Source organism: Callospermophilus lateralis, chromosome 1 (genome assembly GCF_048772815.1).
Source record: "Callospermophilus lateralis isolate mCalLat2 chromosome 1, mCalLat2.hap1, whole genome shotgun sequence".
NCBI lineage: Eukaryota > Metazoa > Chordata > Mammalia > Rodentia > Sciuridae > Callospermophilus > Callospermophilus lateralis.
The window spans coordinates 39,447,676-39,475,421 of NC_135305.1; the positions used below are offsets into that span (position 1 = coordinate 39,447,676).

Consider the following 27,746-nt stretch of genomic DNA (forward strand, 5'->3'; position numbering starts at 1 on the left):
AATTTAAGATACCATCCCAAAGAGTCATTTATAGCTTTTGTTTGTTTAGGCAGGAAAATTCATTAAAGTAAGTTCCCTTACTTTTAAGGAACTAAAAAGTAAATAAGTTGGACTTTGTCACATTTTTTTAGCCTGAAGACGTTTTTCAGTTGTTCATAGAAAATATATAAAGTCAGCTTGATGGTTGTAAAATCTTTTGAATGTATTTTTAAATCTTGTCTTATTAATACTTTATAAAAAATGCAGAATATACTTTTGTATTTGGCTTTCTCAGGGCAAAGAGATATGGTTTAAAGTAATTTGCTCAGTTGGCTAAGAAATTTAAAAGGAGATTTTACTTAACTGCTTTTTGATACTGTAAGCTAATAATTTTAAAATGGATTTTTCTACATTATATCTGAATAGAACAATAATGAAACACTATACTATTTCACTTCAATGATGTTAATATAAATAATTAACCAAATTATGGAAATATTCCAATCAACCTGCCACAAACATGAATTCTAAAACATGGGTATCTTTTATAACTTCCACTTTTAATATAATGAAATATTCATTAACTGTTAATTGCACATTAAATGAAAAACTATTTTTAACAAAATTTTATTTAAAGCATTAGGAAAATCAAATTCAAAACATAGAAATTATCAGACTATAACAATGCTGCATAGATAGTGGTATACAAATTCCCTGATGCTAATTGACTTCTTCCTAACAAAAACTTCAATTTTCAAGTCACCAATAGAAAATGGTAGAGGCATTATTTCTTCTGCAAGGCTGGAAAAATGCTTTCAAAGGTTTGAATCACACCATTTAAAGAACAAAGATTAGATTATCTCCCAATTTAATTTTATTCCCCTCCTGTTACTTCTCAAATGTGAAAATTTAGAATATAAGGATAATTGGAAGGGAATAAGAAGTGAATTACTAGTAGACACTGTGATCAGCGTCTGCTTTATTCAGACAAAACAGTGAATTATGTTTTAAAAATTACAACGACACCATTATATGTAACTAAAATTGTCAAGATGAATACTTTTTTACATAATACATTACATGGATACAAGAAAAAAATGACCTTTTTCCTATCTTTGACCTTCAGTAGAGGGAGGTGGGAAGTGTTATCACAAATGAGGACTTAAAAAATTATCATGGCACAGCATTAACTCCATAGAGATCAAAATCTTTTCTGAATACTTAAAATTGACTTAATCAGTTAATGAGAAATTGCTAAAATTTCTTTCATATGAGTACTTTTTGAAAAGAAAGATACTTTATTTAGAAGGAATTTGTAGCTCAAAACACTGTTCATTTAGAAAACACTAAGTTACCCTGAGAAAGACTTTTAAAATACCAACGTTTTCAGATACCCTCACCAATGCATGAAGGCTCTCATCTCTTATGGTTACCTACCTAAAGACTATTTTGACCTAAAAAGCAATTCGAGTCTCTCCACTTTACTGGTAATAGGTCACAACCAAGACATCTGAATATGATCAAATATAAGCAAATTTTACATTTATTTTGGGCAGGCCTCTTTTTCTAAGAATTTATAGTTCTTCAAATGTTCACAGATTCAAATATACTGTTTACAAAAAACAATCTTCTGTTAGTCAATTGGTAGTTTTCTTAAAATAGTAAACAAACTTGTTTGGTGTACATTCGCTAATGTTTGCCTAGAAAATAAGGCATTAGTAATTCTTCAATGGCCATTGCAGAACATAGACAACTGTTTTCTTTCTAGTCAGAGGCAAATGCAAACATTCCTGAAAGTGCAATGTTATTTTTAACATCTTTTCCAGAGTCAGCATTTAGGACTCCCTACATACTTTTAGTATAAAATAATGCTTATTCCTGACACCTTACATATCCCATAATTACTTGAGAAAAGACAAAGTGAGAGCAGCTACAGAAGTAGCAAAATATTTTCCACAAATAAAAATACAGTATACAAAAATGGTAAGTTAGTGATAGTTGGTAATATGAACTCTCAATAATCCCATTCTTGAGTCCAAATTAAGATTTGACAAGTTTAAAGCCTTGTCCTGTGTCCAGCACAGTAGGAAGAAACCAACTCATTTTTAATCTTTTCAAGCATCTGAAACAAGTTTTGCAGATCCAAAAAAGGTTCAGACCACATAACCAATTTGCCAAATGCACTAATGGATATGTAATACGAGGAAAGTGTAGCATCCAGTGCTTGGCCACATCGCTTCCCGTTGGCAAGTGCAAAGTGTAGTCACTCCACCGCTTCGACACACCATACACTGCTTTCACTGTGCGTCCCTTTTCAGTCCAGCAGATGTTATTGTTGGAGTTGCAGTTATATTCTACCCAGTCCTTTGTAAAATCACCAAGCTGTGGTGGGTCAGCTTCTTCAATATCTACTGTCTTTGCCATCTCTGCTCCTTGAACAGCAATATACTGGTCATTAATCTTTCTCACTTCTTTCACCCAAGGGGTTGAATTCTCACAGTCTAATATGATAATAAGCCGGGAACAGAAGGAACCATTCTTTTCTCTCCACCATTCTAAAAGTGTGTCAAGGCGTAGTATATCTCCACCTGTGGACAAGAAAAAATTCAATAGACCAATACTTTCTGAAGCCTCTCATTAAGAATATTCTCCTAAATATATTTTAAGTTCTTAGAATTAAACATGTAAGAAAAAAATATGAAAATATTTGAAAGATAATTATTCCAAAGTATTTTTGGAAAATATATTTACCTTTGCTAGTGGGTTTTGTTTATTGTTCAATTTTGCAAACAACTCCCCTCAGACCAAACATTTGAGTATTTACAGGTTGGAGATAATTTGGGAGGTGGTTCTGCATATGTCAGTTCTAGACTTGTTCTAGACTTGAGAGGGTTTGAAAGATCATCTGACCCAGAACAACAGCTTATTATCTATTTTGTTTTACAGTATTATTGCCAGATTCTCAACCAGTTTGTTTGATAGTGTCAAGCAAAGCCAGGCTATATCATGGTGAAATTAGTATCTGTATCTTAGAGCTATTTCAACTTCCTGAAATAGTGCATAATACCTACTAGCCAGTGTTTTTTTTATTATTATTATCTGTTCTTTTTAGTTATACATGACAGTAGAATCTATTTTGATATATGTATACAAATATGGAATGTATCTTATTCTAATTAGGATCCCAGTTTTGTGGATGTACACAATGTTGAGATTCACTGTGGTGTATTCCTATATGTACCTAGGAAAGTAATGTCAGCTTCATTCCACTGTCTTTCCTATTCCTATCCTTGCTCCCTTCCTTTCATTTCCCTTTGTTTAATCCACTGAACTTCTATTCTTCCCCTCCTCACCCACCTTTTTGTAGGTTAGCATCCACATATCAGAGAATATCTGACCTTGGGTTTTTTGGGACTGGCTTATTTCACTTAGCATGATAGTCTCCAAATCCATCCATTTATGGGTAAATGTCATGAAATTGTTCTTCTTTATGGATGAGTAATATTCTATTGTGTATATACCATAATTTCTTTATCCACTCACCTGTTGTTGGGCATCAAGATTGGTTCCATAGTTTAGCTATTGTGAAGTGTGTTGTTATAAACATTGATGTGTTGTCAGAAGACGTTTTTAAATCAGATTTTTCAACTTTAGGTTAAAAAAATCATCCTTATTACTTCCATAAAAAAATAAGTGTGCTATGATAATTTAAGAAACTTGTTTTATATATATGTATGCTCCTCAATTTGCAATGGGTTTATCCTGACAAACTCAGCCAAAGTGAAAATATTAACAATCAAAAATTCATTTAATACAACTCACCTACCAAATATCAAAACTTAGCAACAAAGGACACTGTAAAGTGTTAGTTGTTTACTGTTGTGATTATGTGGCTATCTAAGAACTGCAGCTGGAAAGTACCTAAAGGTTATGGTACCACATATTGCAACCCTGGGAAAAGATCAAAATTCAAATTGGAAGTATGTATTTTACTGAACACATATGGCTTTTGCACCATTATAAAATTGAAAAATTGTTAAATCACACTATTAATTGAGAAACTATAGTTAAATTCAGTAAAAATAAAAATCATATAGAAAACTTAATATTCTACACTGGGGTAGCAAACTGTAGCTTAGCTTGTCAATTGTTTTTGTATGATTTTATATTTTTGCTTTGGTGAAAGAATATTTTTTGACATGAAATTATAGAGGAAATTTAAATTTCATGTAATTATTTCCATAAATAACATTTTATTGGAATACAACACTTATTCATTTACAGTCTGGTTATGGCTGCTTTCATTCTACAATGACAGAGCTGAGAACTGGCAGTACTGCAGAAAGTATGGAACCAAAATATCTGGCCCTAAAGAGAAAGTGTCCTAACCCCTGTTCTATGCCACTAATAAATAAAATGTTTCCTTATCTTCATAAATATGTACCATTAAATGAAAACAAACATAAAAACATCTTTCCTGTACTAAGGGTTTAAGAATACATTTGCATTTATATCAGTTCCAAGACCAACAAAAGATTAAAAATTATATACCCAGAAAGATCTTTTAAAAATGCAATTCTAACCTATAAACCTGTCTTATAGATTCCAGGTTTTATATCTGGATCATTATAGATTTTTGCATTGATTTTTATATTTAAGAATGCTGCATTAACAAAGTATTTATTTTGATGACTTAATCTTTTACCACTCTCTTCAGGCAAATTTTTGTCATTCCCCAAGGCCACTCTCACCTCACCTGGTCCTGGCCCTGTCTCAATGACTTTGACACAGTCCTTCCAATTCTAGGAATCCATCCCCAGGAAAGAACAGAAGTGGGGAAAAAAAATTACATATAAAGATCTTCTCACTAACTTTTCACTAAAGTAGAGCAAAATTTTAAATGAAGAATAGAAATAAATAATGATATAATCTTAGAGAATTTTAAAATTAAATATTCATAAAAACTGTATGATGGGAAAATGTTTATATTAGAGCAGGTACAGAAGGGTATCTGCAAAAATTGTAGTGCATATTACTGGGTATTTGGATTTATGCTGGTTTTTAGAATGCTTTTATACATTTTCCAATATTTTTAGATTGAGCATATGTTACTCTTACAATTAGAAAGAATTTTAATAAGCAACAATTTATTAGCAAAACATCCAAAAACCTAATATACATTTCTACCATGAGCAATCATTTTCTTTGCATAACTATCAAAAATGACACCACTAGAGAAAAAAAGAATCTTTTATATTTTCAGTTCTATTAATATAATCTCTGAAGCTAGGTTATATCACATTATTTATGTGCAATTAATATTATTTTATTCATCAGCCTGCTATATCACAGACTCTGAAAATGAAAAAGTATGTTTAATGAATTGCTCTAACAATCATGCATACAGGAACTATTTCAACACATAGTCTCTACATATGACTAATGTGCTGCACTTCACCAATACCTCCAAAAGATACTATTTAAAAAAAAATGGCCAGATGTTGACTTTTCATTATCTATGGTTCTGTAAAATGTCTCTAGAGATCAGAGGATGACATAGATTACAAGAGTTATTATACAAATTCTACCTATCATAAAACATCATCGCTTATATCGTATTCACAACTCTACCAACATTCTTTAGCACATTCTACTCTAATTCTCTTATATAAAAGCTCTTTATACATCAACAAGAAAACTTAAAGCAGCATGAAACCTTTTAAATTATTTCTCTTCTCTTGTTTAGTTTTGCTCTGCTTTCTTGTATGAATAGGTTCTATGCTGCATTTGGCTTATGGCCCAGATGCAAAGTATTTAACATTTATCTCCGATAACAACCATCTGATGCATTTCAAGTAATTGAGACTGCTTTTTAAAGGCTTTATCTGTGATATACTACATTATAGATTATCTACATTTTTTCTTTTTATTTCTCTCTTACAATTACTATAATTATTTTTTGCCCTACGGCAAAGAAGAAGAAAAAAAAACAGGTTCTATATTATGAAACTCCATAATTGCAAGAAGACTACATATTCTCAGAAGTACTACAAGTAAAAGTATAGGATGAAAGGTAAAAACAGACTGCCTTTCCCACAGTAATAGTTAATTCTGGACTTACTCTCATGATTTTCCTATTTCAAAGGTTGCTAGAAAGATAACAATTAATAAAACATTCAAGCTTAAGTTCTTTGTCACTTGCTTTAGAATAGATGAAAGCATTTGCCCCAGAGCAGCGATGTATAATTTTATTTTCAGACAGACTCAGCCTTGGAAGGCTAATGTCTAACGCACACACTGACTGAAAAGAGGGCTTTTAGTCCTGGCTCAATCAGGATACCTGAAAGTGAGCTGGGTGCCTCAGGCTAGGTGTGACAAATGCAGTTGGTTAATTGTGGGATAAGTGAGGGCCATGTCAAGCTATGCTTTCTCTATTTTCTTTTCTTTTTATTTATTATGATAAGCACTCAACGTTACACAGGAACAATCTTGACTAGTAGAATAATTCGGTAATGGTCAATTTATTGATAGAATACATCAAAAAATATAAAGATAGTATTCCAGAATGTGACTGCAAGATATTTACCTAAAATTACAATTATTTTAAGAGTTAAGTCTTAGTAAATTATTCCTGGAAACTCATCATGAATGGAAATTTAAGAATACTAATTTATATACTGCTTATCTAGGTGTCTCTTACTTTTTGTAGTAAAAGAGAAAGCTGAGTAAATATTAGTAAACTGAAGGCCTAGAATTTATTCCTAAGTCACCTTTAAAAAATACTTGACCCAGCATAGTTCTTCAAGCCTGTAATCCCAGCTACCTAGGAGGCTAAGGCATGATCACAAGTCCAAAGCCAGTCTCAACAATTTAGCAAGATCTGTCTCAGAATAAAGAAAAAAAGGACTGGGGATATAGCTCAGCAGTAAAGTGGCCCTGTGTTTAATATCCAGTACCAAAAACAAATGCTTGAAATAAATTTTAAAATTTTAAAAAGAAAAATGCAAACTTTAAAAAAAAATGCTTAAATTAGGTAAGAAATCCTCATATAAACACACACAATGTTATTTTTTAAATTACTTTTTTTTCTGATATTTTAAAATAATTAGGAATATATGTAGACACCAAAATCATGACTTTTTATTTTTTCTTTTGATCTGGGAAGATTTTATTATAAGGCTTGTAGTAAACTGTCAATAATCAGTCCCAACTTTTAGGTCTGAAATTTTACTTCTGTAAAGATTTTTTAATTGATTAAACTTTCTTTTTTTAAGAATGATATACTTTATCTGAAACTGAAGGAGCCATAAAGGTTAAAAAAGTTATTTTCTATATTGTAATTTAAAAGTTACAGGTTAAATAAATGAGTTTACAAGCCACGTTTAGTAGTTTTAGTGCTAAATACCTTCTTGCATATTCTACATTTCTGAAAATGAGTGATCCATGCTAACAAAAGTATGTACTTAACCTCAACATGCCATTTCTTTATCATCACAGTGTTTGTCTTTGGCAGCAACACAGAACAATGGGGGAAAACACATGTCAGGGGTCAGGCAGACCTGTGTTTGAATCATGATTCTATCACTTGGTTGTATGACTATAAATTACACAGTGACTTTTAGCTTCTGTTTTATCATTTGAAAAATGAAAATATAGAGGTGATATGGCATCTACCTCAAGGGATTTCATAGAGATTAAATCTGTTTGCAAAGTGGCTTATGCTTAAAAATGTCTCCACTGTCAGTTTGCCATTAATCCTAGATAGCTATTGAGTTGTTCAATATTTAATTGCAAAAAAGAAAAATTTTGAAAAAGTTTCTTTATGATAAAACTCCAGTTACCAACCTGGCATGAAATCAGTGGGATAATGCTGACTTAAAATCATTTCTACTATAATGTTGAGGTTCTTTTTTTTTCCTTCTGGAGTTTTTATATTGGTAGGTCTTCCTCTGTCTTTTCTATACTACTTATTTTTCTTTGACATAAAAATGTTCCCCCTTATATTTTATGACTATTTTATTTTTATTATGTATTCTGGTTTTAAAACATCCAAAATCTTTTATGGAAAAAAGGGCAAGATACAATTATGAACTGTTTCTAATCTAAAATAGGAAAAATCCCTTCGCTTTTCATGTTTCTTGATTCATTCAATGATTTCATCTACCTATCAATTATTTAAGGGTCCCCTACTATGTTCCAGGTGCCATTCTAGGTTCTAAGCATTTAATATTTCACAGAACAAATCTCTTGACTTATAGGGTCTCTATCATAGTTGAGAAGACTAACAAAATTCAAAATAAAAAAATTTTATCCTTATAATGGAACTCAATGATCATTCAATACTACCCTCTCATTTTACAGATGAAATAACTGAAACTAACAGGAGCACCGTGCTAAAATAATAGAAAAGACAGTAGAATAAATATAACATAATTTTTCTATGTATGCATAAGTGAATCCCACCATCATGCCCACCCACAAAAATGGGGTACTAATTAGAATAAGATATATCCCCATGCTTGTATAATTTTATCAAAATGGATTCTGTCATGTATAACTAAAAAGAACTAATAAAGTTTAAGAATAAAATAAAATTATATAGTTGGGACAATTAGGACAGGTCTCCTGAACTGGCACTACACTTACCATATTATAATGCCTGTTTAAAATTTTGGAAAACTTTCTAATATAAGTAAAACTGTACATTTGAAGACCTACTTAATTCTAGATGTAGAACTTTAAGACTTAGAACTATTAGAGAACCTTATTAGCTGCTGAAAAATGCTACTATATTTTATAATTCTGAAATACTATTAGGGGAGACTGATCATATATCTCAAATCAAGTAGATTTTTTTTTCTTCCAATTACTAGAATACATAATTCTCAAACCCTTACTGTTATAGATTACTTAAAATTTTATTAAATCCATATGCTAGAGAAAAGATAATCATATGTATTCTTGGTACGCTGTGATACAGAAAACAGAAAATTTAATATTTCTGTGTAAAGAACAGATTTCCATAAATATATATTGTTTTTTACAATGGCAAAATTGCCAAAGGAGAATTTACCTGCTAGAGCCCATTCTCCGGACCCATGGGTATGCCCACTATAATACAAAACATAAGTATCATGTCTAGGTCCATCCACAGTCCGAAGTTCAAGGAAAGCTTTCAGTTTGGAATGTAGAGTATCAAAAGACAGTCCACTTGTGGAATAGTCACATCCATAAGTTTCAATCATATGATATGCAAAAAATCTTTGGATAGCGTTGAGCATACCAGTAGACCTCAAATTTAATTCTTGTACATGTTCTGGTGGAAGCAATGTGGGTTGACCATCAGGACTGAAGGAGAAAAAAATAATTTTGGTGTTTAACAAGTATTATTCTATATCACATTCTTACCTGTCATTTATCATTGATTATCTAACAATCATAATAGTTCCTGCTAAATGGCAGGATTTTAAAATTAAAGTTTTCTAAAAGCTCTATAGTGCTTCTAGGCCTAGAATCAAAATGTGGTTTTGAATAATTATACTTTTTATCAATAAAATAACCAAACAAAAAACTGGGAGTATATCTCCAAATGTACATATTCCTATTTCTTATTTTCTTACCAAATAACAAATAAAGTACAAGATTTTTTAAAAGCAAGATTATATTAAATGTTTCAAGAACACCTGCGTGGGAACTATAAGGGGAAAAAACTTTATTTTTGAGAAAAAAATTTAACATATCAAATGTACAAGCAATATTTTAATTATATATTTAATTTCTGTATTGGAAAATACAAGATCTTTAAAAAGTTGTTTTCAAATTTTACAAATTTAAGGTACAAAAATGATAAAAGAAATGATCTATTAATAAATACCACTTAAAATAGTTATTAAAACTTAGGTTCATTGCCTTATACTCCTGAGCACTAAATGAAGACAGATCTAATCCTGGGACAAATGACAAATTAAGTGTATTTTACTATATTGTTTCACACACATTTTCTTAAGATATTCTCCTTAGGGAAGAATCTTTCCCTAGAAAATGTACTTACTCATATTTTCTGATTTCTAGCTAAAATATAAGTTAATCATATTTATCAATATTTAAATTGAACCCATGAAGATTATATTATCACTTAGAATATAATTTTCTAAAAGTAAGGAATAAAAAATGCAACAGTTATTATATTTTGAAAATACTATAGCTTTATAAAATGAGCTATATTTTCTATTCATATTTATATTAAAAATTAAGAAATTGTTATGGCTCAAGTAGTTCCAATCACAGTACCTGCAAAAGTTGGTAGGAATCACAATAGCATATCCAACTGATGTTCCTCCTAAACAGTTACCCAATTCATGGAAGAGTCCATGAGCCATGGACTCCAATGGCAAGACGACTAGTAGCATGCTCAAGAAGATTCCATTTGTTGGCTAAAAGAAATTCAAAACATACATGTATAGTATATTCATGTGTATATTTATATCTGTGCATATTAATTCACATTTTTACCTGTATTTCCAAGGAGGATAAAAAGAACAATAAATTATCTAAAACAATTATAAGTGAGAAAAATATACACAAATAATCTAATTAGTACAATGAAGCTTAAATTTATCTCTAAACTTCCTGGAAGCTGTGGCAAAACACAGCACATTTTATTTTATTTTTTTAAATCTTTGAAATAACATCTTAAATCCAACCCCAAACGGAACAAAAATCTAACTCCTCTTTGATATGACAGAAAAAAAAGTCCAAAACATATTTCCTTGTTAAACCCACATGCCTTATGTCATTTTTCAAATAAGGTATTCATTAATTTATCAGAAAGGATACTTTATGAAGGACTCATCATTTTGCTGTGAAAAAAGTCCAGAAAATTTTTAAAGAAATTTAAGACCATAAGAATTATAAAAATGAATTCCATACTTTTAACAGTTTATCTTTGAAAAGTCCTAAACTTTGAATTATGTCTAAATTCTACATTGTAACAAAAAAAGAAAATATTAAGGATATTTAAGTATCCAAAAAGTACAATGGAAAAAAGGGAGGCAGAAAATACATTAAAAGGAGTTGGCAAGATTAAGTATCAATTGCAATTATAAAACAAAAATAGAGTCAGAGGGCTGGGGATGTGGCTCAAGCAGTAGCGCGCTCGCCTGGCATGCGAGCGGCCTGGGTTGGATCCTCAGCACCACATACAAATGTTGTGTCTGCCAAAAAGCTAAAAAATAAATATTAAAATAAATATTAAAAACTTCTTTCTCTCTCTCTCTCTCTCTCTCTCTCTCTCTCTCTCTCTCTCTCTCTCTCTTTCTCTCTCTCTCTCAAAAAAAAAAAAAAAATAGAGTTATACATGGTGAGGCTTGTCTAGGTACTCAGGAAGCTGAGACGTAAGGATCCTGAGTTTGAGCCCAGACTAAGCACCATAGTGAGATCCAGCCATAAAGAAATAAAGATACAAAACAAAACAGGAAAAAGAAAAAAAAAAAAAGGACCCTTTTAAGTAAAAAGAAAATGGGAAGACAACAGTCACTCAGTCCTAAACTATATTTTTAAAATACAAACACTGTTCTACATTTTTTAGGTGCTGCTACTGCACATGCTACATGCATGAGTACATTTTTTAGCAATAAGGAATAATTCACCTGATCAAAAGTTTAATAAAAAATAAGCCAGGTGTGGTGGCTTACACCTATAATCCCAGTGACTCAGGAGGCTGAGGCAGGAGGATCACAAGTTCAAGGTCAGTCTCAATAACTAAGAGAGACTCTGCCTCAAAATAAAAATGAAAAGGGCTGGCGGGATGTAGCTCAGTGGTAAAGCAACCCTGGTTCAATCCCCAATTTAAAAAAAATTAATAATAGAACAGACACTTCTCAGAAGAGAATTTACAATCAATCAACAAATACACGAAAAAATGCTCACCATCTCTAGTAATCAGAGAAATGTAAATTAAAACTACTCTAAGATACCATCTCACTCCAGTAAGAATGGCAGCCATTATGAAGTCAAACGACAACAAGTGCTGCTGAGGATTCAGGAAAAAGGTACACTCATACATTGCTGGTGGGACTGCAAATTGGTGCAGCCAATTTGGAAAGCAGTATGGAGATTCTTTGGAAAGCTGGGAATGGAACTACCATTTGACCCAGCTATTCCTCTTCTAGGTCTATACCCAGAGGACTTAAAAACAACATGCTACAGGGACCCAGCCACATCAATGTTTATAGCAGCACAATTCACAATAGCTAGACTGTGGAGCCAACCTAGATGCCCTTCAATGGATAAATGGATAAAAAAAATGTGGCATTTATACACAATGAAATATTACTCAGCACTAAAAAATAACAAGATCATTGCATTTGCAGGGAAATGGATAGCATTAGAGCAGATTATGCTAAGTGAAGTTAACCAATCCCCAAAAAACAAATGCTGAATGTCTTCTCTGATATAAGGGGGGTGACTCAAAATGGGTCAGGGAGGAGGGGGAAGGAAGGACAGTAGAATGAAATAGACATTATTATTGCTGTGTGTATATACATGTCTGCATGACCAATGTGATTCTGCAACCTGTGCACTCAGAATAATGAGAAATTATATCCCATCTGATTCAAATGTATAATATGTCAAGGTCATTGTACTGTCATGTGTAACTAATTAAAACAAATAAAAAATTTTAAAAAAGAAAATAATTTATATGAAAAAAAATGAATATACTACTTGATTTGGGTACATTCTATTTTATCAATTATATAATATACATTATATATAATCATACATAATTACTTGGTATATAGCATAATTATATGTAATTATATAATATACATGCTAAATTTTAAAATACTAGAAAATATAAAAAAGTAAAAATGTGAGTAAAAAAAGTAAAAATCATTCCAAGTATCACCATCCATAGTTACTTTTAAAATATTTCTAGATTTTATATACATTCATGTGTATATATAGGTATATATAGCTTTTACTAAAACAAGATGATATACAATATTCTGTGAACTTTTTCATATATGGTAAGTCTATTAATTCTAGATCCATAAATACTAACTGGCATTCCCTTATTCTGGGAATTTATATTGTGTATAATTTGCCATTTTTATAAGCAAAACTACAAATAGTTCTCTTATTGTTAATGAGGTTAAATCCCTTTGATCATTCAGGTTTTGGTGAAGTGTTAAAATTTCTGTCCACTCTTTCTTTAGGGCTGATCCTTTTCTCACTGATTTAGTAAGCTCTGTTTTGTTCTCAATATTTTTGATATAAAAGTCTTTGTGGGTTGCATTGCAAATATTTTCCCCCTGTGTGATTCTTTAACATAGTTTTAGGCTTAGCATAAGTTCTTAATTGCAATGTACCATTCTATTTCTTTCAAAAAAATTGCCTATAGTCCAATTTGGAATTGAATTTTATGATAATGATCCAATTTCAATTTTTTTTCCTCTGTGAACACCCCATTGCTTAAGCACCAATTACTGAAAATATCAGACACTCCACATTACTCTACAATGCCATCTTTGTTATAAACCAAGTATTCACAGATCTGTCTTTGGACTCTTATGTTCTATTGGTCTATTTATCTACCTTTCAAATATTGACTTTGGCCTTTATTTCACCCCTTTATTCCTAGGACTCCAAACACAGATGAAATCTTATTACTGTATCCTTTTTGAGTCTCACCCTTTTCTCCTGTTTAGTATTTTCCAAAAATTTTTCCTCTTCATGCTCCTCCTTGCATAGCTTCTTCTGAACTATATATTCCAGTTCACTAATGTTCACTTCAGCTTTGTCTAATATACTACTTGCACATTCGTTTTAGGTAATTTTATTTTCTGATTCTAAAATTTCTATTTAGTTCTTTTTCAAATCTGCTTGTTACTTTTTATTATTTCCAACCATTACTTACTATCTTTGCTTTTATTATTTCAACATAGTAATAAGTATATGTTTCTTTCTGTTTGATAATTCCAGTATCTTAAGACCTCTTTTTGCTGTTTGTGGGTTCTGTTGTTCTTACTGTCGTGTGAATGTGTATATACCTTTTTATAAGATGAATACTATATTTAAAAAGTCATATAATTCATTTTAGGCCTAAGATAAGGATACCTTCTCTTAGAGAGTATGTTGTTTTGTTTTGTCTAGAGAACTGAGGACATTATCAATCTACATATCTTAATACAAGTTTGACACTTAATCCTAGCTGGACTACTAACAAGACACAAGAAAGGCTAGGTGCTGAGGATGTGGCTCAGTAGCACAGTGCTTACCTTGCATGCACATGCCCTTGGTAGAAAACAAACAAACAAAAAAGTAAAGTTCAGATGAAAATTCATGGGAGGACTGTAATACATATGACTACACCCTTTTCTTCCAATGTTCTGTTTAAAATGGAAAGTAGTTTACTAGAGATCCCACTTTTTGGGACCCTGGACTTTGCATTTTGCTTCAGGCAGCTCACCTTTGAAAACTCTTTATTCTATACTAACAAATGTCCATAGAACACAGCTTGAGTCTACTATACCAGAAAGTATGGTAATTGTGGAATTTTATGGCATTTCTTTATAAAAGTTTCATGTTTCTTTTAAAACTCATTCCTAGGCATTCTATGTTTCTGCTTTTCTTATTAATGGAATCATTTCCATTATATTTTCTAATTAATATGTGACCTCCAGGCTATTAATTTGTATTTATTTACAAGTTTTCATTTGCCTGTTTAAGGGTATTAAAAATGTACTTCCGGTATAAATATGCTATTTATGTCTTTTTATATATCAGTTATGCTTTATGTGTTTTTTTTCTTATATAACTCATGGTATAAGTTCAAAAGATATTTACATAGCTTCTATACTGGTTGGATTAATGATCCAATATCAGCAAAATGACATAATTTACAACTTTAAAGAAGCAACAGAATTCTAACAAACATTAGTAGAGTATTGTAAGTTGGTTTATCAGTTAACTTTTAGGTTTCATAGGTAATCACCTGCAAATATTTATAATTTCAATACTTTACTGCAAATTCTATAATTTCCATTGTATATGTTGTTCCACTAAAATAGAAAAGGCTTATCAATTAACATATTCATCTAAAAGGGTTACTTTTCAAATAGACATTTACATAAAAGAATTATAATAACATGAACAATATTATAATAACTTTATTATTTCTTCTTTTATCTTCACACTCCTAGGACTTTTCTAATCAAGATAGTATACAAAATTAAATAAATGACTCATAATTTTATAGCAAGGGTCACAAATTCAAATAAATGCCTTCAGAGGCCAAACAAATGTGTGCTACAACTGAGAGTAGTAAGTAGTTGCAAGTAATCTAAAGGAAGATACATGGCCATCTAAAGGCACACACTTAAAAAAATGCAATATGCCAAACAAAATTATTCTACTCAAAAATTTTATGGCTATGTTTATTTACTCATTTATTTTGCTCTACAGACATAATTATAGGACATTTTAAAATCCAATTAAAAGAAAATAGCGTCCTCTTTTTTAAAATCACCACACATTATCTCTAAAATTAGGATAATTAAGATTTAAGAGTTAATCAATCAAGATTTAAGAGTGTGTAAAATAACCTTTCTGTATATAGTAAGAATTATTAGGAAATTTCATGAAATAAATTAAAAAACATAGATTAAATTAAATTCACAAATAAATATTAAGGAACTTATTATTCTTTTACAATGGTGAACTAAATTTTGATACGTACGTGAGGAATAAAGTACATTATACTGCAGTGGATCATAATATGCCATCTTAAAATATGTCTTCTTGGCATAGTGATTGTTTTGAACTGAATACAACTTAAAAGAGATAAAAGAAAATATCTCTAGCCTTGCCTTATTTCCCTAAAAGCAGGAATAACTTTATAAAAGCGAAGATGTCCCTCCTCCCCATCTATCAGGAAGGACAAGGTTGATAATGAAAACAACTTCAGACTCAGAAGAGATGGCACCAAAGGAACATAGATAACACTTACTTACCCCTTCACAAAAATTTATTACTTCTAGAGCCTCAAAGTCCTTTTCCTTTGTCTTAACAATTTCTACTGTTTATTATCAGTTTTTATTGAAGACTGATAGGTAAACCTGACTTCAAAGTAATCTCTTTAAGAATTATTTATGCCCTAGGTATCTTCCATGTATACATGAGGTATACATGTTAATATACTTCTGTTTTTCTCTTGTTAATCTGTCTTTTCTAAGAGGGCACCATCCCAGCTAAAAACTACAAAGAGATAAAATTATTTTTCCTCCCCTATAGTACTTCCAAAAACTATTCACTTTTTCAAGTCAAACCATTTTCTTAGTTAAGACTTTATCAATTTGCTATCCATCAATTTTTCCTTATTTCCTTCAGAAAATGGAAGTTTCCATTCTTGAAAAAGGCCTCAAAATAGTTATTTGAAACTTGGTCTTTTATTTATCCAAATATGTCAAATGTTAACTATTCATATGTATAGAATACCAATGATTATACTGACTTCTACATAAAGCTATTAATACTAATAGTTTATTGTGGAATTAAAGATATATTGCTTTTACCATTAGAAAAAAAAGTATTAAATAGTATGATTTAGCAGTGCACTAAGTAAAAAATAAAGTTCAAGTGCAAATCATTTGTGGAATTTTTAAAATTTCAAAACTAATGGTTACTGATGTTATGTAATATGTACATGTTGGTTATATAAAACTGATGGTGATATTCAACACACAGGACAAAATAATACTCCTGTCCAATGCTTTGAATATATTCCTGCCAAAACATTAATCCCTAAATTAACAGGAGATGAGGCCTAATGGTAGATGTATGGGTCATGAGGGCTCTGCCATTACGAATGGATTCATATTCAATGGTTTAAATGGCTTGAGGCTGTGAGATGAACTTCTTATACCTCATGTCTTCCTTTTTTTTCCCCCCTTCCATGGGATGATGTACAATTTAGAAGGTCCTTAACAGATATTGATTGTCACCTTGATTTTGAACCTCCCAGCCTCCAGAACTGTGAAAAATTTCAATTCTTTTTAAATTATCCATTCTGGGGTTTTGTTACAGTAACACAGAATAGACTAAGACATGCTGTTCCCCAAAAAATGATAAAACAAAATTTTAGTTTCAAAGTAAAAGTTAAGTGTTCCTCTTCTCATCCAACCAAAATGGCTCAAGATTTTAGGAAGAGAAAGGAAACAAAAAAAAATTATGAAAAATGAACACTTCTAATTTCACAGAAGATTTGAAAACTCCCTGTTCCTACCTCCAAGAGAAGAAATATGATTGATCCCTCCATCTTGCTGGAAATGAAACTGTGGTGCATATGTGGATTTCATCCCTTTCTTGGATGTGAGGCTGACATAAAGACAGTTGTCATACCCAGCAATTGTCACTCCTTCCCCATAGAGAAACCAACTGTGATTATTGTTTTTCTCATTTGGGTCAAAAGGACTTGTACAAAAAAAAGATGCATCAAACCCCCATGGAATCTGCAAATGACAATAGCTGGCAAGGAAAGGCATATAAAAATCTCATGTGAGAGGTTTCAGAGAAAGTTTCTAAATGTAAGAAAGTGCCATAGGGCATGTTTTCTTAAATATCTGGATACTTTCTTCCTCTTACCCTTCTGTGAATTATCAATTATCATAAAAGCCTAAAGCTGAGTAGCAAAACTGGCATCAAATGCTATGGGGTATGGTGTCTTTCTAATTGACTTATTTAAGGAAAAAAAGAGCTTAAAAGAGGAAAAGCAAATAACACATTCAATGAACATAATACAAATTGTAGGAAACAACAGCTGTAATGTTGCATTTTAAAGTTGGAATGAGATTATGAACAAAACACAACAGAAGTTAATGGTAAAATTCCAGCTTTTTAATGTAAATGACTTGGAATGATGCTAGTGACTCATTCTGACAATATTAAACTTGGTAAAATAACAAAAAAAAAAAAACAAAGCTAGCTATATAGACTTCTTAGCTAGACATCAAAAGATTTATAAAAGAAATAACTGATAATCTGGACTATCTGACCTCTATTTTTATCAATCCTGGTCATGGCTAACAAACTGACCTACTGAAAAGGCTCCTTTACTTTCTCATCTATTCCTGCCACATTAGGTCTTCCCTCCCCAATCAGTGGAACAGTTTTTCCAGTGAAAATCTATTGAAGAATATGTTAACAGAACAGTGAGAAAAAAAACAGTTTATTACACTGGTATTCATCTTTCAGAAATGTGACAAATGGGTTTAGGTGAATTATATTATAAATCAATATCATTTAGAAAGTTAAGCAAAAATAGTTCAATTTAAAAATCCATTTAAATCCATTCAAGATACCTCTTTATAATTTACTTGAATCAACACTGATGTTATCCCCAAAAAAGTCTTCTCCTAACAAACCTCTTACTACATAATAAAAGTTTCTGATTCTTTCATTATTCAACAGGACTGGACAATTTAGAAGGTCCTTAACAGATATTGAAAACATTTCCAAATCATTTATCTGATAAAAAGATTGTACCCAGAATATATATAAAAAAAAAACTCTTGTAACTCCAAATTACCCAATTTAAAATCAGGACTGGAACTTGCGTAAATTCAGTATAATGCTTCCCAAATTATGTTTCACACAGAGGTTACATTTGATCCTAGCCAAAAGTCCAAAAAGAATTCACACACAGAGGTTAAAAAGTTGGTACATGTGTGAGAAGGTGGGTAAAAGATTAATAAGGGGTGGAGGGAAGGATTTCATGGTCAAGTAAATTTGGAAATGATTCTTTTTCTGTATTTCTCTGAACATTTTTTCTCTGAGTACACTCATTAACATGTCACCAAACATGAGTAGAGTTTGAAAAATCTTTCCACAATAGATTATTAAATTAAGTTAAAAAATTCTAATTGCCTGCAAGGCACAATGCCGACACAATGCCCACACAATGCCGACAAGGCAGCAGTAAGCACGAAACAACTAATTAGGAAATGTAGACATAATGCTGGTATGCTCACCTAAGTGTGTTGAAGAGCTAAATTAACAGTCACTCAACAAGTGTGCTGCTGACAGGTTTTGGCATAACCTTGAAGATCTTTAAAAATGAAGAATCTCAGCCTCCTTCCCGAAATTACTAAATTCCAATTGTGGAAACTATAACAAGTTCCCCCGCATAATTCATATGCATAAGAGAAGCACTAATCAACAACAAAAGTTGTCATACTTTTTCTGGAAAAGGCCAGTTAATATTTTAAACTTCATAGGCAATGGGGTCTTTTTTGAAACTACACAACTATGTCACTTATCCAAATGATAAAAGTTACTTATTAGAGAGAGAATCTGTTCCTACATCTAAGACAGGGTTTCAAATACACATGAAGAAAAAAAAAAGACAAATGAAAGAGGACATGGACAACTCAGCAATTAAAATAGAGTTTTTTTTTAATAACTTCCTCTTAGTACTGATAGAATTAGACAGAAAATTAGTAAGGATATAGATTCATGAACACCACTACCAAAGATATAGATACATGATCAAGCTGATATTTATAGCATACTCTGCCCAACAACATAGCACCCATTCTTCTCAAGTGAAGATGGAATAAAACATATGCAAACTAAGTTCTCCAACCACATGGAAAGTAGAAATCAGCAATATGGAGAAATGCGGGAAATCCACAAATATTTGGCTATCTCACAATAAAATTATAAATAACCCATGAGTCAAAGAAGAAAATCCAAAGGAAATTAGAAAATATCTTATGATACAGCATAGTATTAGTAAATGTAACAAAATAGCTCAAAAGTAAAATCTAACATTTTTATCTAATTGATTTTGGACAAAGATGCTAAGGCAGTTCAAGAGGGGAAAAGTTCATCTTTTCAAGAAACAATCCACATTTTAAAAAATGGATCATATACCTAAATATAAAAGCTAAAACAATAGAAGAAAATAGTTCTGGAAGAAAATACAGAAGATAAATCTTTGTGACCTATGGTTGGGCAAAGATTTCTTAGATATTAAAAGCATAATCTATAAAAGAGTTGATAAATTTGACTTTATAAGGTTAAAATGTTTATTCTTCAAAAAGCATCATTAAGACAAATAAAGAAGCCACAGGAAGAAAACATTTCCAAATCATTTATCTGATAAAAGGATTGTACCCAGAATATATAAAAAAATTCTTGTAACTCCAAATTACCCAATTTAAAAATGATGAAAAGATTTGAGAGCTACTTCAATAACCAAATTAAGTAAATGGCTAATACATAATTAAAAGATGTTCATCAGTTATTAAGACAAATATAAATAAAAACCACAATGAGGTAACCCTCCACACCTAATTTGAGGGACTTTATAAAATCAATTTTAAGAGTAAAAATGGAAGGTAAGAATCTGAAAATTGATTCTCTTAAAATTATATTTGCTGCCATACTTCTTAGAAAGCTTTTATGTACTTCCAATGGTACACATGTTTGAAGACCACTGGAATGAAGGAGAAGAAAGAGGAGAAGAACCTGGTGACCAAGAAAGTATTTGACTAATAGGATTTAATGACCTGGAAAAGCATTCTCCATGAATGAAGCTGACCTGAAAATAAAAAGTAGTTAAGGCTGGGAAGGAGAAGGCAAATTCTTCCTTTGGTTTTTCTGATATCATCATAATTCTGACAGTCTTTAGCCCTGGCAAATAGAGCAAAGTGAGGAAGATATCCTCAGGCAACATCCATAATGTTTTCATCATTTGGATGACTCCCATGTAGGTGTCCTGCTGTAACCCATACTGACTAGAAAACACTATGCCCAGGCAAGTGTCCATATCTCCCTTTAACATTCATATCTAGAAATCAAGCTGCAGGAAGAAACTGGTCCAAAGCAAAGAACCGCACCTAGCAGAAGTGACCTTTCTTTATGCTCCACACCCCAGCCTGAAGTAGTCAAATTATAGCATTTGTCACACATAATGATAAATATTTGTTTACCTGCCAGTCCCTTCCCCCTCCCATTACAGACTGTTCCTTCTTTGAGGACACAGACATCTTGAGATCTTCAACACCTATCATAGTACCTGGCATATAGGGCAGAGTCAATAAACTCAAAAGATAAGACTGGGCTGGTTAATACTGTAGATATAATGTCCAACTGTACAATTTAAATGTCTACAAGGACCTTTGTAAAACATTTTGGAGGTAGCAAATATATTATAAAACACATTTTTCTTCCTTAAGGAAAGTCTCTAATCTATAATTAAGAACCTCATATGGTGTTATATATCTAATCCCCTTTTATATAAAATCTTCATAGAAATGGCTATATATAAAAGAAATATGCTGTCATGAGACCAAGGACTAGACAGAAGGTAGGTAACTGATTCTGTAGTAACTCTGGATATGCTCTGTCTGGCTTTCAGTTTCTATAGGTAAAATGAAAAAGAAAAAAAAAACTCCTCAAATGCTAGTTTTCTACAGTTCTTTAATTATGAGTGTTTCCATAATGATAAATCATGATGTAGGCAGGCATATCACATACTGAATATTCCTAACATTTTGTTACCTCATCACTAGAGATCAAACTAAATTACCCTGTCAAAATGCATTCAGTGATTCAATTCCATGAACAAAATTAAATAAGCACAAAATAAAAATCTCCTTTTGATATCAGAAATTTGACCTGATCGATTTCAACTGTTGAACCTTGAATTTTATCACATATCATAGACATTGGACATAATTAAAACACATAAACTTACCTGCCAGGAAACTGCTCCCAAAATCGCTGTTGCAAGAAGACTGAAAAAAACTAACTGCTCTGAAATTAAGCAAAAATGACGCATCCCTTTGGATGCCATGATTCTATCAAGACTATTGTTATCTGTCCTGTGGGTAAAATATACTTTATGGCAGTCATTTAATTTGGTATGGAATCCCCAGAGAGTTAAGAGAAAAATAATATGGCAAATCATCCAGAAAATTCCAAAAATGGAAAAGCCTGGTATTACAAAATACCAGAGATGGGTGTCTCTAAGTTTAAATGCTGAAAGAATAAAAAATGTCAGCTCAATCATTCCAGTGAAAACAACTGAAAGTCTTCTGCAAATTCTTCCCCGGTACAAAAAGGGTTTCCACCTTTCAGTTACTGAAAGTCCACTAAAATAAATGTCGAGGAAAGGATCAGTTATCAGGCAAATAAAAAAACATGCAAAAGCAATTGGATTTTGGGGAGTTTCCAATGAGGAAAAAAATAACAATACTGCAAAAATAACTAAGTTTGGAATAGCTAGGAAAGACTTCATCCTCAGGTCTGTAATCAGCATGGCCAAAGCTACAACAAGTAAAATGACACTCAGAGACTTCTCTACCAACATAGTTGTGCTGGCAATGGCAAATCCAACAAGTTCCAGAAATTCTACTGTGGTTAGCAAGGTGGGTCGATGACGGACATAACCAGAAATTCTCTCCACCAAAGCACATAATATCCTTAATACTATGGAAGTTAGAAGCAAATATTTGGTTGATTCTTCTTTCACATCAGTTTTAAAGGATGAATTATCAAGAAAACATAGAAGACCAAGCAAGAACCCAAACCAAAGATTGGAGAGACTTAAACTTGCTGCTTCCATTGAAAAATAATAGTAGAGTATGCTGGCAATTCCAAGAACAAAAAGACCAAGAATAAAAATTACCAAAATTAAGGAATTTGCTGTTTTTTCCCATCTCACATAAAGACCTAAACATATAGCCACTAGTAAGTTGATTCTGGCTAAATAGCCAAGATATCTCACTGAGGAATGCATGTTCACTTCTCTATTTACTTCTTCCAGTCTTGTCATTGCTAAATAAAGACAATGACTAAAGCAGTAACGCAGTGATTTACACATGTAATCTGACAATTTAGGCTTTTTTCCCACGTTACAAAAATTAGTTTCTTGTATTTCATCCAACAAATCCAAGGTATCCGCAACTCCTATTTCAACATTTTCTCAGGTAGAGGTTTTGTTTGTGGTGACCTAAAAAGAAAAAAAATTCAGAGTTAATTTTATGTAATATTTTTATGCCATCTTCCTTATACAATAAATAAGCACTTACAAGTATAAAATAAAGGATTTCTGAAATCCAGTTTAAAACCTGATTTGCATAAATCTTAATTGATAACAGTTTCTGGCTTACACACTCTGCAATTTATCCAAAGGAAATGGCTTGCTTCATACTCATTTTGCTAAAAATGCATGATTAAATCACCATCAATGGAGTCTCCTTCTAGAAATGGTGAAGAATTCACCTAATCCATTCTTATTCCAACATTCATTTAGCTTAGATTGTGGCACATGGCTTTGCACAATGACTAGCTCATGAACTCTTAAATGGAATGAAGGACTTCATCATTACCTCTAATTTGGAAAGCACCAGCATATAGTAATAGCAACCATTACTACCTACCTAAAATCCCTTGCCTTTCTGCAAGGCAGCTCTAAAATACTATAAAATCTTATTTCTTATATTGTTTAATAAACTTAGTAGAAGTAAATTTTAACTGTATTAAGTTACTCGGTCCCTAAAGGTGAGCCATAATTATCCCTGTAGTTTTACCTCTACTAAACTACCTTGGTTATTCCAAATCTAAATACTATCTCTGTAGCAAATCAATTCCTGAATTCCCTAGTCAAAACTAAAATGATGACCAATAGCCATTAAAAAATAAACAACTATTTCAATTTTACTTCCAAAAAAATAAGTTATAGGGCTGGGGATATAACTCAGTTGGTAGAGTGCTTGTCTGGCATGAATAAGGTCATAGGTTTAATCTCTAGCACCACCACCGGCAAAAAAAAAAAAAAAAAAAAAAAAAAAAAGTTACTATATCTATTGTTTGCTGGAGGATCCAGAAAGTTATTTCAACCTTAAGTGATCTCACAAGTTGTACCTAAAATATTATAGGAGTAAAAAATAATAAGGATAATATAAACATCTACTAGATAATTCCATCAAAATTTTCTAGTATACTGCTTCAGAAGAACTGATCTACTTTAATGGATTATAGTCACACAATATTCAAGATTTCAGATATTAAAAAATAACTGAGTATGTTGCTCAGTGGTAGATTATTTGCTTAGCATGTACAACGAGGCCCTGGGTTCCATCTCCAATGCTGCAAAAAGGGGGGTGGGCAACCAGCTTGTGATCAGCTTATTTATACTTTCTTAATAGCAATACACTAAAGGACCCAGCAGAAACATAAAATAACATGGAATTAACCCTTAAATAACCATTTAGCTGGAGAAGAAGGTTAGTGAAATAACCTTAGGATCTCTTGGAGGTTCTAAGTATTATTATCAATTCTACTTCTATATGTTCAACAAGCATATTTTATATATATATTTAGTTATTGACTGACCTTTATTTAATTTATTTATACGTGATGTTGAGAATCCAACCCAGTGCCTCACACATGCCAGGCAAGTGCGCTACCACTGAGCCACATCCTCAGCCCCAAAAAGCATATTTTTAAAAATGAAATATACTTGATAGATTAAGTATTTCAACTGCTTCTCTTCTATAATATTTTCATTCACTTGTTACTTAAGATAAAACTTTAAAAATGTCTTCCTTTGTATATTTCACTTTATCTTAAGTAGGAAAAACTGATAAAATCTGGAATTCACTGAGATTTTTTTTTAAAGAAAATATTACTCTTGGGTGTTATGCAATCATTCAACAAAAGGCTGATGGTACAGTCTGGGGTCAGACTACTGAACACTTCTGGAGGGAAAAAAAAATCATATTATGCTTAAAGGCACCTTTCTTTTCCTTAAATCTGATATCCACTTTTTACCACATTTTCACCAACTGACTGCCTCCTATAGTCATCAAAAGGGAATTTGCTTGAGTTTCCAATACCACAAACCCATTTCTGTATACAAGGAAAGAAGAGTGTATTATCCCCATTTAAGGCTAAACTTTCATCCATACTGTTTCTCCTCCCTTTTACCTCTTGCAGAATGTCACTTTCTCCTTTCTCCAAATTCTTACTTGGCTCTTATCCATTAGCACTTAAACATCAGTATATTTTTTTTTAACAAACTAAGGAAAAAAGAATAACAAACAACAAAATAAAAGCAATCCTTGTTCACCTTGTTCTTTCCTACCAAGTTCAATCTTTCCTCCTCTTGACAGCCAATATTTGGTTGCTTCATTTCACACCCACTCTCTTTTCAAAACACTAAACAGGGGCTGGGGATGTGGCTCAAGCGGTGGCGCGCTCGCCTGGCATGCGTGCGGCCTGTGTTCGATCCTCAGCACCACATACAAACAAAGATGTTGTGTCCGCCAAAAAATAAAAAATAAAAAAAATTTAAAAAAATTAAAAAAAAAAACACTAAACAGTGGTTCACACTAGGAAACCACTCTGCCAAGTTCTGAAACTTGTAAATCCCTAAATGAATACTTTTCACTCAGTATCCTGAACATTCTTTACAAAAATGTTAACATTGTTGCACTCTTTCATCTTCTAAAACTTTCCCCCACCTCCTCTGCTTACAAAGACCAAGTCTCTACAGATTTTCTTCATAACCTACTTGTCTTCCTTGTAAATTCTTTATTCTCAGCCCATCCCCTGGATACTCAATCCCAAGCCTAGGCTATTCTCTCACTACATACCTTCTTTGGGCAATTTCAATTATTTCCATGCCTTCAATTATATATATCATGGAATATATACAATCAAATACTTATGGAACAAAACAATATGGTAGGTATTTATTTTTAAATGGCTAATTTATAACGCCTTCCCCCCCATTCTTACCTTCTTCAAAATACAAATAGTGAGAATTAGTAAAACAAAAAAGTATGACAATCCTTTTCAGTTAGTCTGCCATCAATAATGATTCAATAGAAAAATTACTGTGGGGCAGGTAAGAATGTACCACAAGAAAGTCAATAAGTATATGGCAAAAGTTAACTAACCACTTCTAGAGTCTAAATATTTATAAAATTCTGGGCTGGGGTTATAACTTAGTGGTGAGGCACATGCTTTGTATGCACAAGGCCCAGGATAACATCCCAAGCACAACAAAGGGGAAAAAAATTATATATATATATATATATATACACACACACACACACAGAGACATTACTACTTTAACACTCCTCTCCTTCCTACCATTTAATCCCCACGTGTCTATTCTTCTTTCTAAACATCTCTTAAATATTTCTTCTCATTCTCCAGTTAAACACCCCAATTTTGGCCATCATAATCTCATGCTTGAATGTCTCCCTTTATCCACTCTTGCCCTTCTGTAAGAAGTGTGTTTTCAAAACCAAAATTTATCAACTCACTCTGCTATGTAAAACTCTCCAATTACTTCCTATGACCCTTAGCAAAAAAAAAAAAAAAAAATTGAAACTCCTTACAATGTCTTATAAGGTACTCCATATTGGACCTGAATAAATTCACTCTCATGTCTCATCAGTTACCACTTTTCCTCTCACACTCTGTATTCCAGGCATAGTGACATTTCATTTCTGAATACCATTCCCTCTCCTGACACATTCCTTTCTTTCCTTTTAGCCCCACCTGGTTTAGCACTACTCCTTGAGTCTCAGTTTTAATAATTTTCTTAGGAAGAGCACCTCTGTTCCCACTATATGATCCGTGTACTTCCTTTATAGTAGAAAAACATTCATCTTCACTTCCTTAATATCTGCATTCCCCACTATATCACATGGTTTCTGAGGATTTTTCTTCAATAATGCATGCCCAGTGTATAGCATAAAACCTGGCATCCAGTAAGTACCCAACTACTTGTTGAAAATATAAAAAAACTAATTCAGAAACAATTACTTTAAAAAAAATAATGGTGATGAGTTATTGAACACTTAATAATGCACAAAGAAAACAACTAAGTAGTAGAACTAAGGAAGATTCCACGAATTTTTGGTTTGTTTTTCTTTTGGTCTTATTCCAGGCTTCATTTAATTCACCCAATTTCCTCCAAACCGGTTCTGTCTCCGTGACCTACATGAGGGAATGGCTTCAAGACACTATCATCTGCATCCTCTCTCGCTAGGAATCTATTTTTGATCCATCTAAGGGAAGTGTCAAAAGCTGAAAGAACCACAAAGAGGCCACCGTCGGGAATTTCGGTCCTTCGGTTCAACGAATGTACCATAGGAAACCTCGAAGATTAAATCCCCTGGTAATGGGCAGCAGCAGCGATTTCTCAACCATTCGGCCTCCTTCTAACGAGAAGCGAGAAGCGGGGCGGTCACACCAGGACCCTGGCTGTTCATCTACCCCTTTACTTCCAAAGAAGGCGACCACAACGTGGCGCCCAGTTGAGGGGGGACAGCTGGGGGAATAAAGAGAAAGGGCCCCACACCCTCACCCGCCACAGTCAACGACTCCAGGGTCTGGTATCCCTTCCCCCGCCCCAGGAGGCCTCCTGGGCGGAGCTTAAGGTCTGGACCACACGGAGCCCTGGGCGGTGTCTGTGCCCCGGCCCCGCCGTCCCGCCACGCACCCCGTGGCCCCCCTACCTGGCTCGACGACCGCCAACGCTCTCTCGGCCTGCGCAGGCCTACAAAGTAAAAGGAGGGAGGAGGCCTTTGGGGCAGAACCTAGGACAAGGAACGGGGAAGTGCCACGCCTAAGGGAACAAGGGCCAGAGATCTTACACACTAGTACAAGCCAGTCTCAGTAGAAACTTTCTCCGTTACCGGCCCGGGAGCGGCCGCCATATTTCCGCCGCCGAGTCCGCCACA

The 27,746-nt window shown here is 32.7% G+C and overlaps 1 protein-coding gene across 4 annotated transcripts; it reads right to left on the minus strand.

Moving 5' to 3' along the window:
* Positions 1-590: 590 nt before the first annotated feature.
* Tmem168 (transmembrane protein 168) lies at positions 591-27,746 on the minus strand. Of its 4 annotated transcripts, none has more exons than XM_076834079.1 (5): positions 27,660-27,746; positions 21,740-22,996; positions 10,270-10,412; positions 9,053-9,327; positions 591-2,567 (listed from the first exon to the last, which is right to left on the minus strand). In XM_076834079.1, exons 2-5 carry the CDS (start codon positions 22,865-22,867, stop codon positions 2,020-2,022), a joined length of 2,094 nt encoding a protein of 697 aa, XP_076690194.1. In that variant the 5' UTR covers positions 22,868-22,996; positions 27,660-27,746; the 3' UTR covers positions 591-2,019. The 4 variants fall into 4 exon arrangements, with proteins under 4 accessions (XP_076690194.1, XP_076690192.1, XP_076690195.1 ...); XM_076834077.1 differs by having other exon boundaries at positions 27,522-27,738; XM_076834080.1 differs by lacking the exon at positions 27,660-27,746 and adding an exon at positions 25,133-25,962.

Excerpts from the sequence above, each read along its gene's own strand:
- Tmem168 (XM_076834079.1), bottom strand. The coding sequence starts at position 22,867 with ATGTGTAAATCACTGCGTTACTGCTTTAGTCATTGTCTTTATTTAGCA. Across the intron at positions 10,413-21,739 it reads TGGGAGCAGTTTCCTGGCAG|CCAACAAATGGAATCTTCTT; the intron begins GTAAGTTTATGT and ends AATTTCTTTTAG. Across the intron at positions 2,568-9,052 it reads CGGAGAATGGGCTCTAGCAG|GTGGAGATATACTACGCCTT; the intron begins GTAAATTCTCCT and ends TCTTGTCCACAG.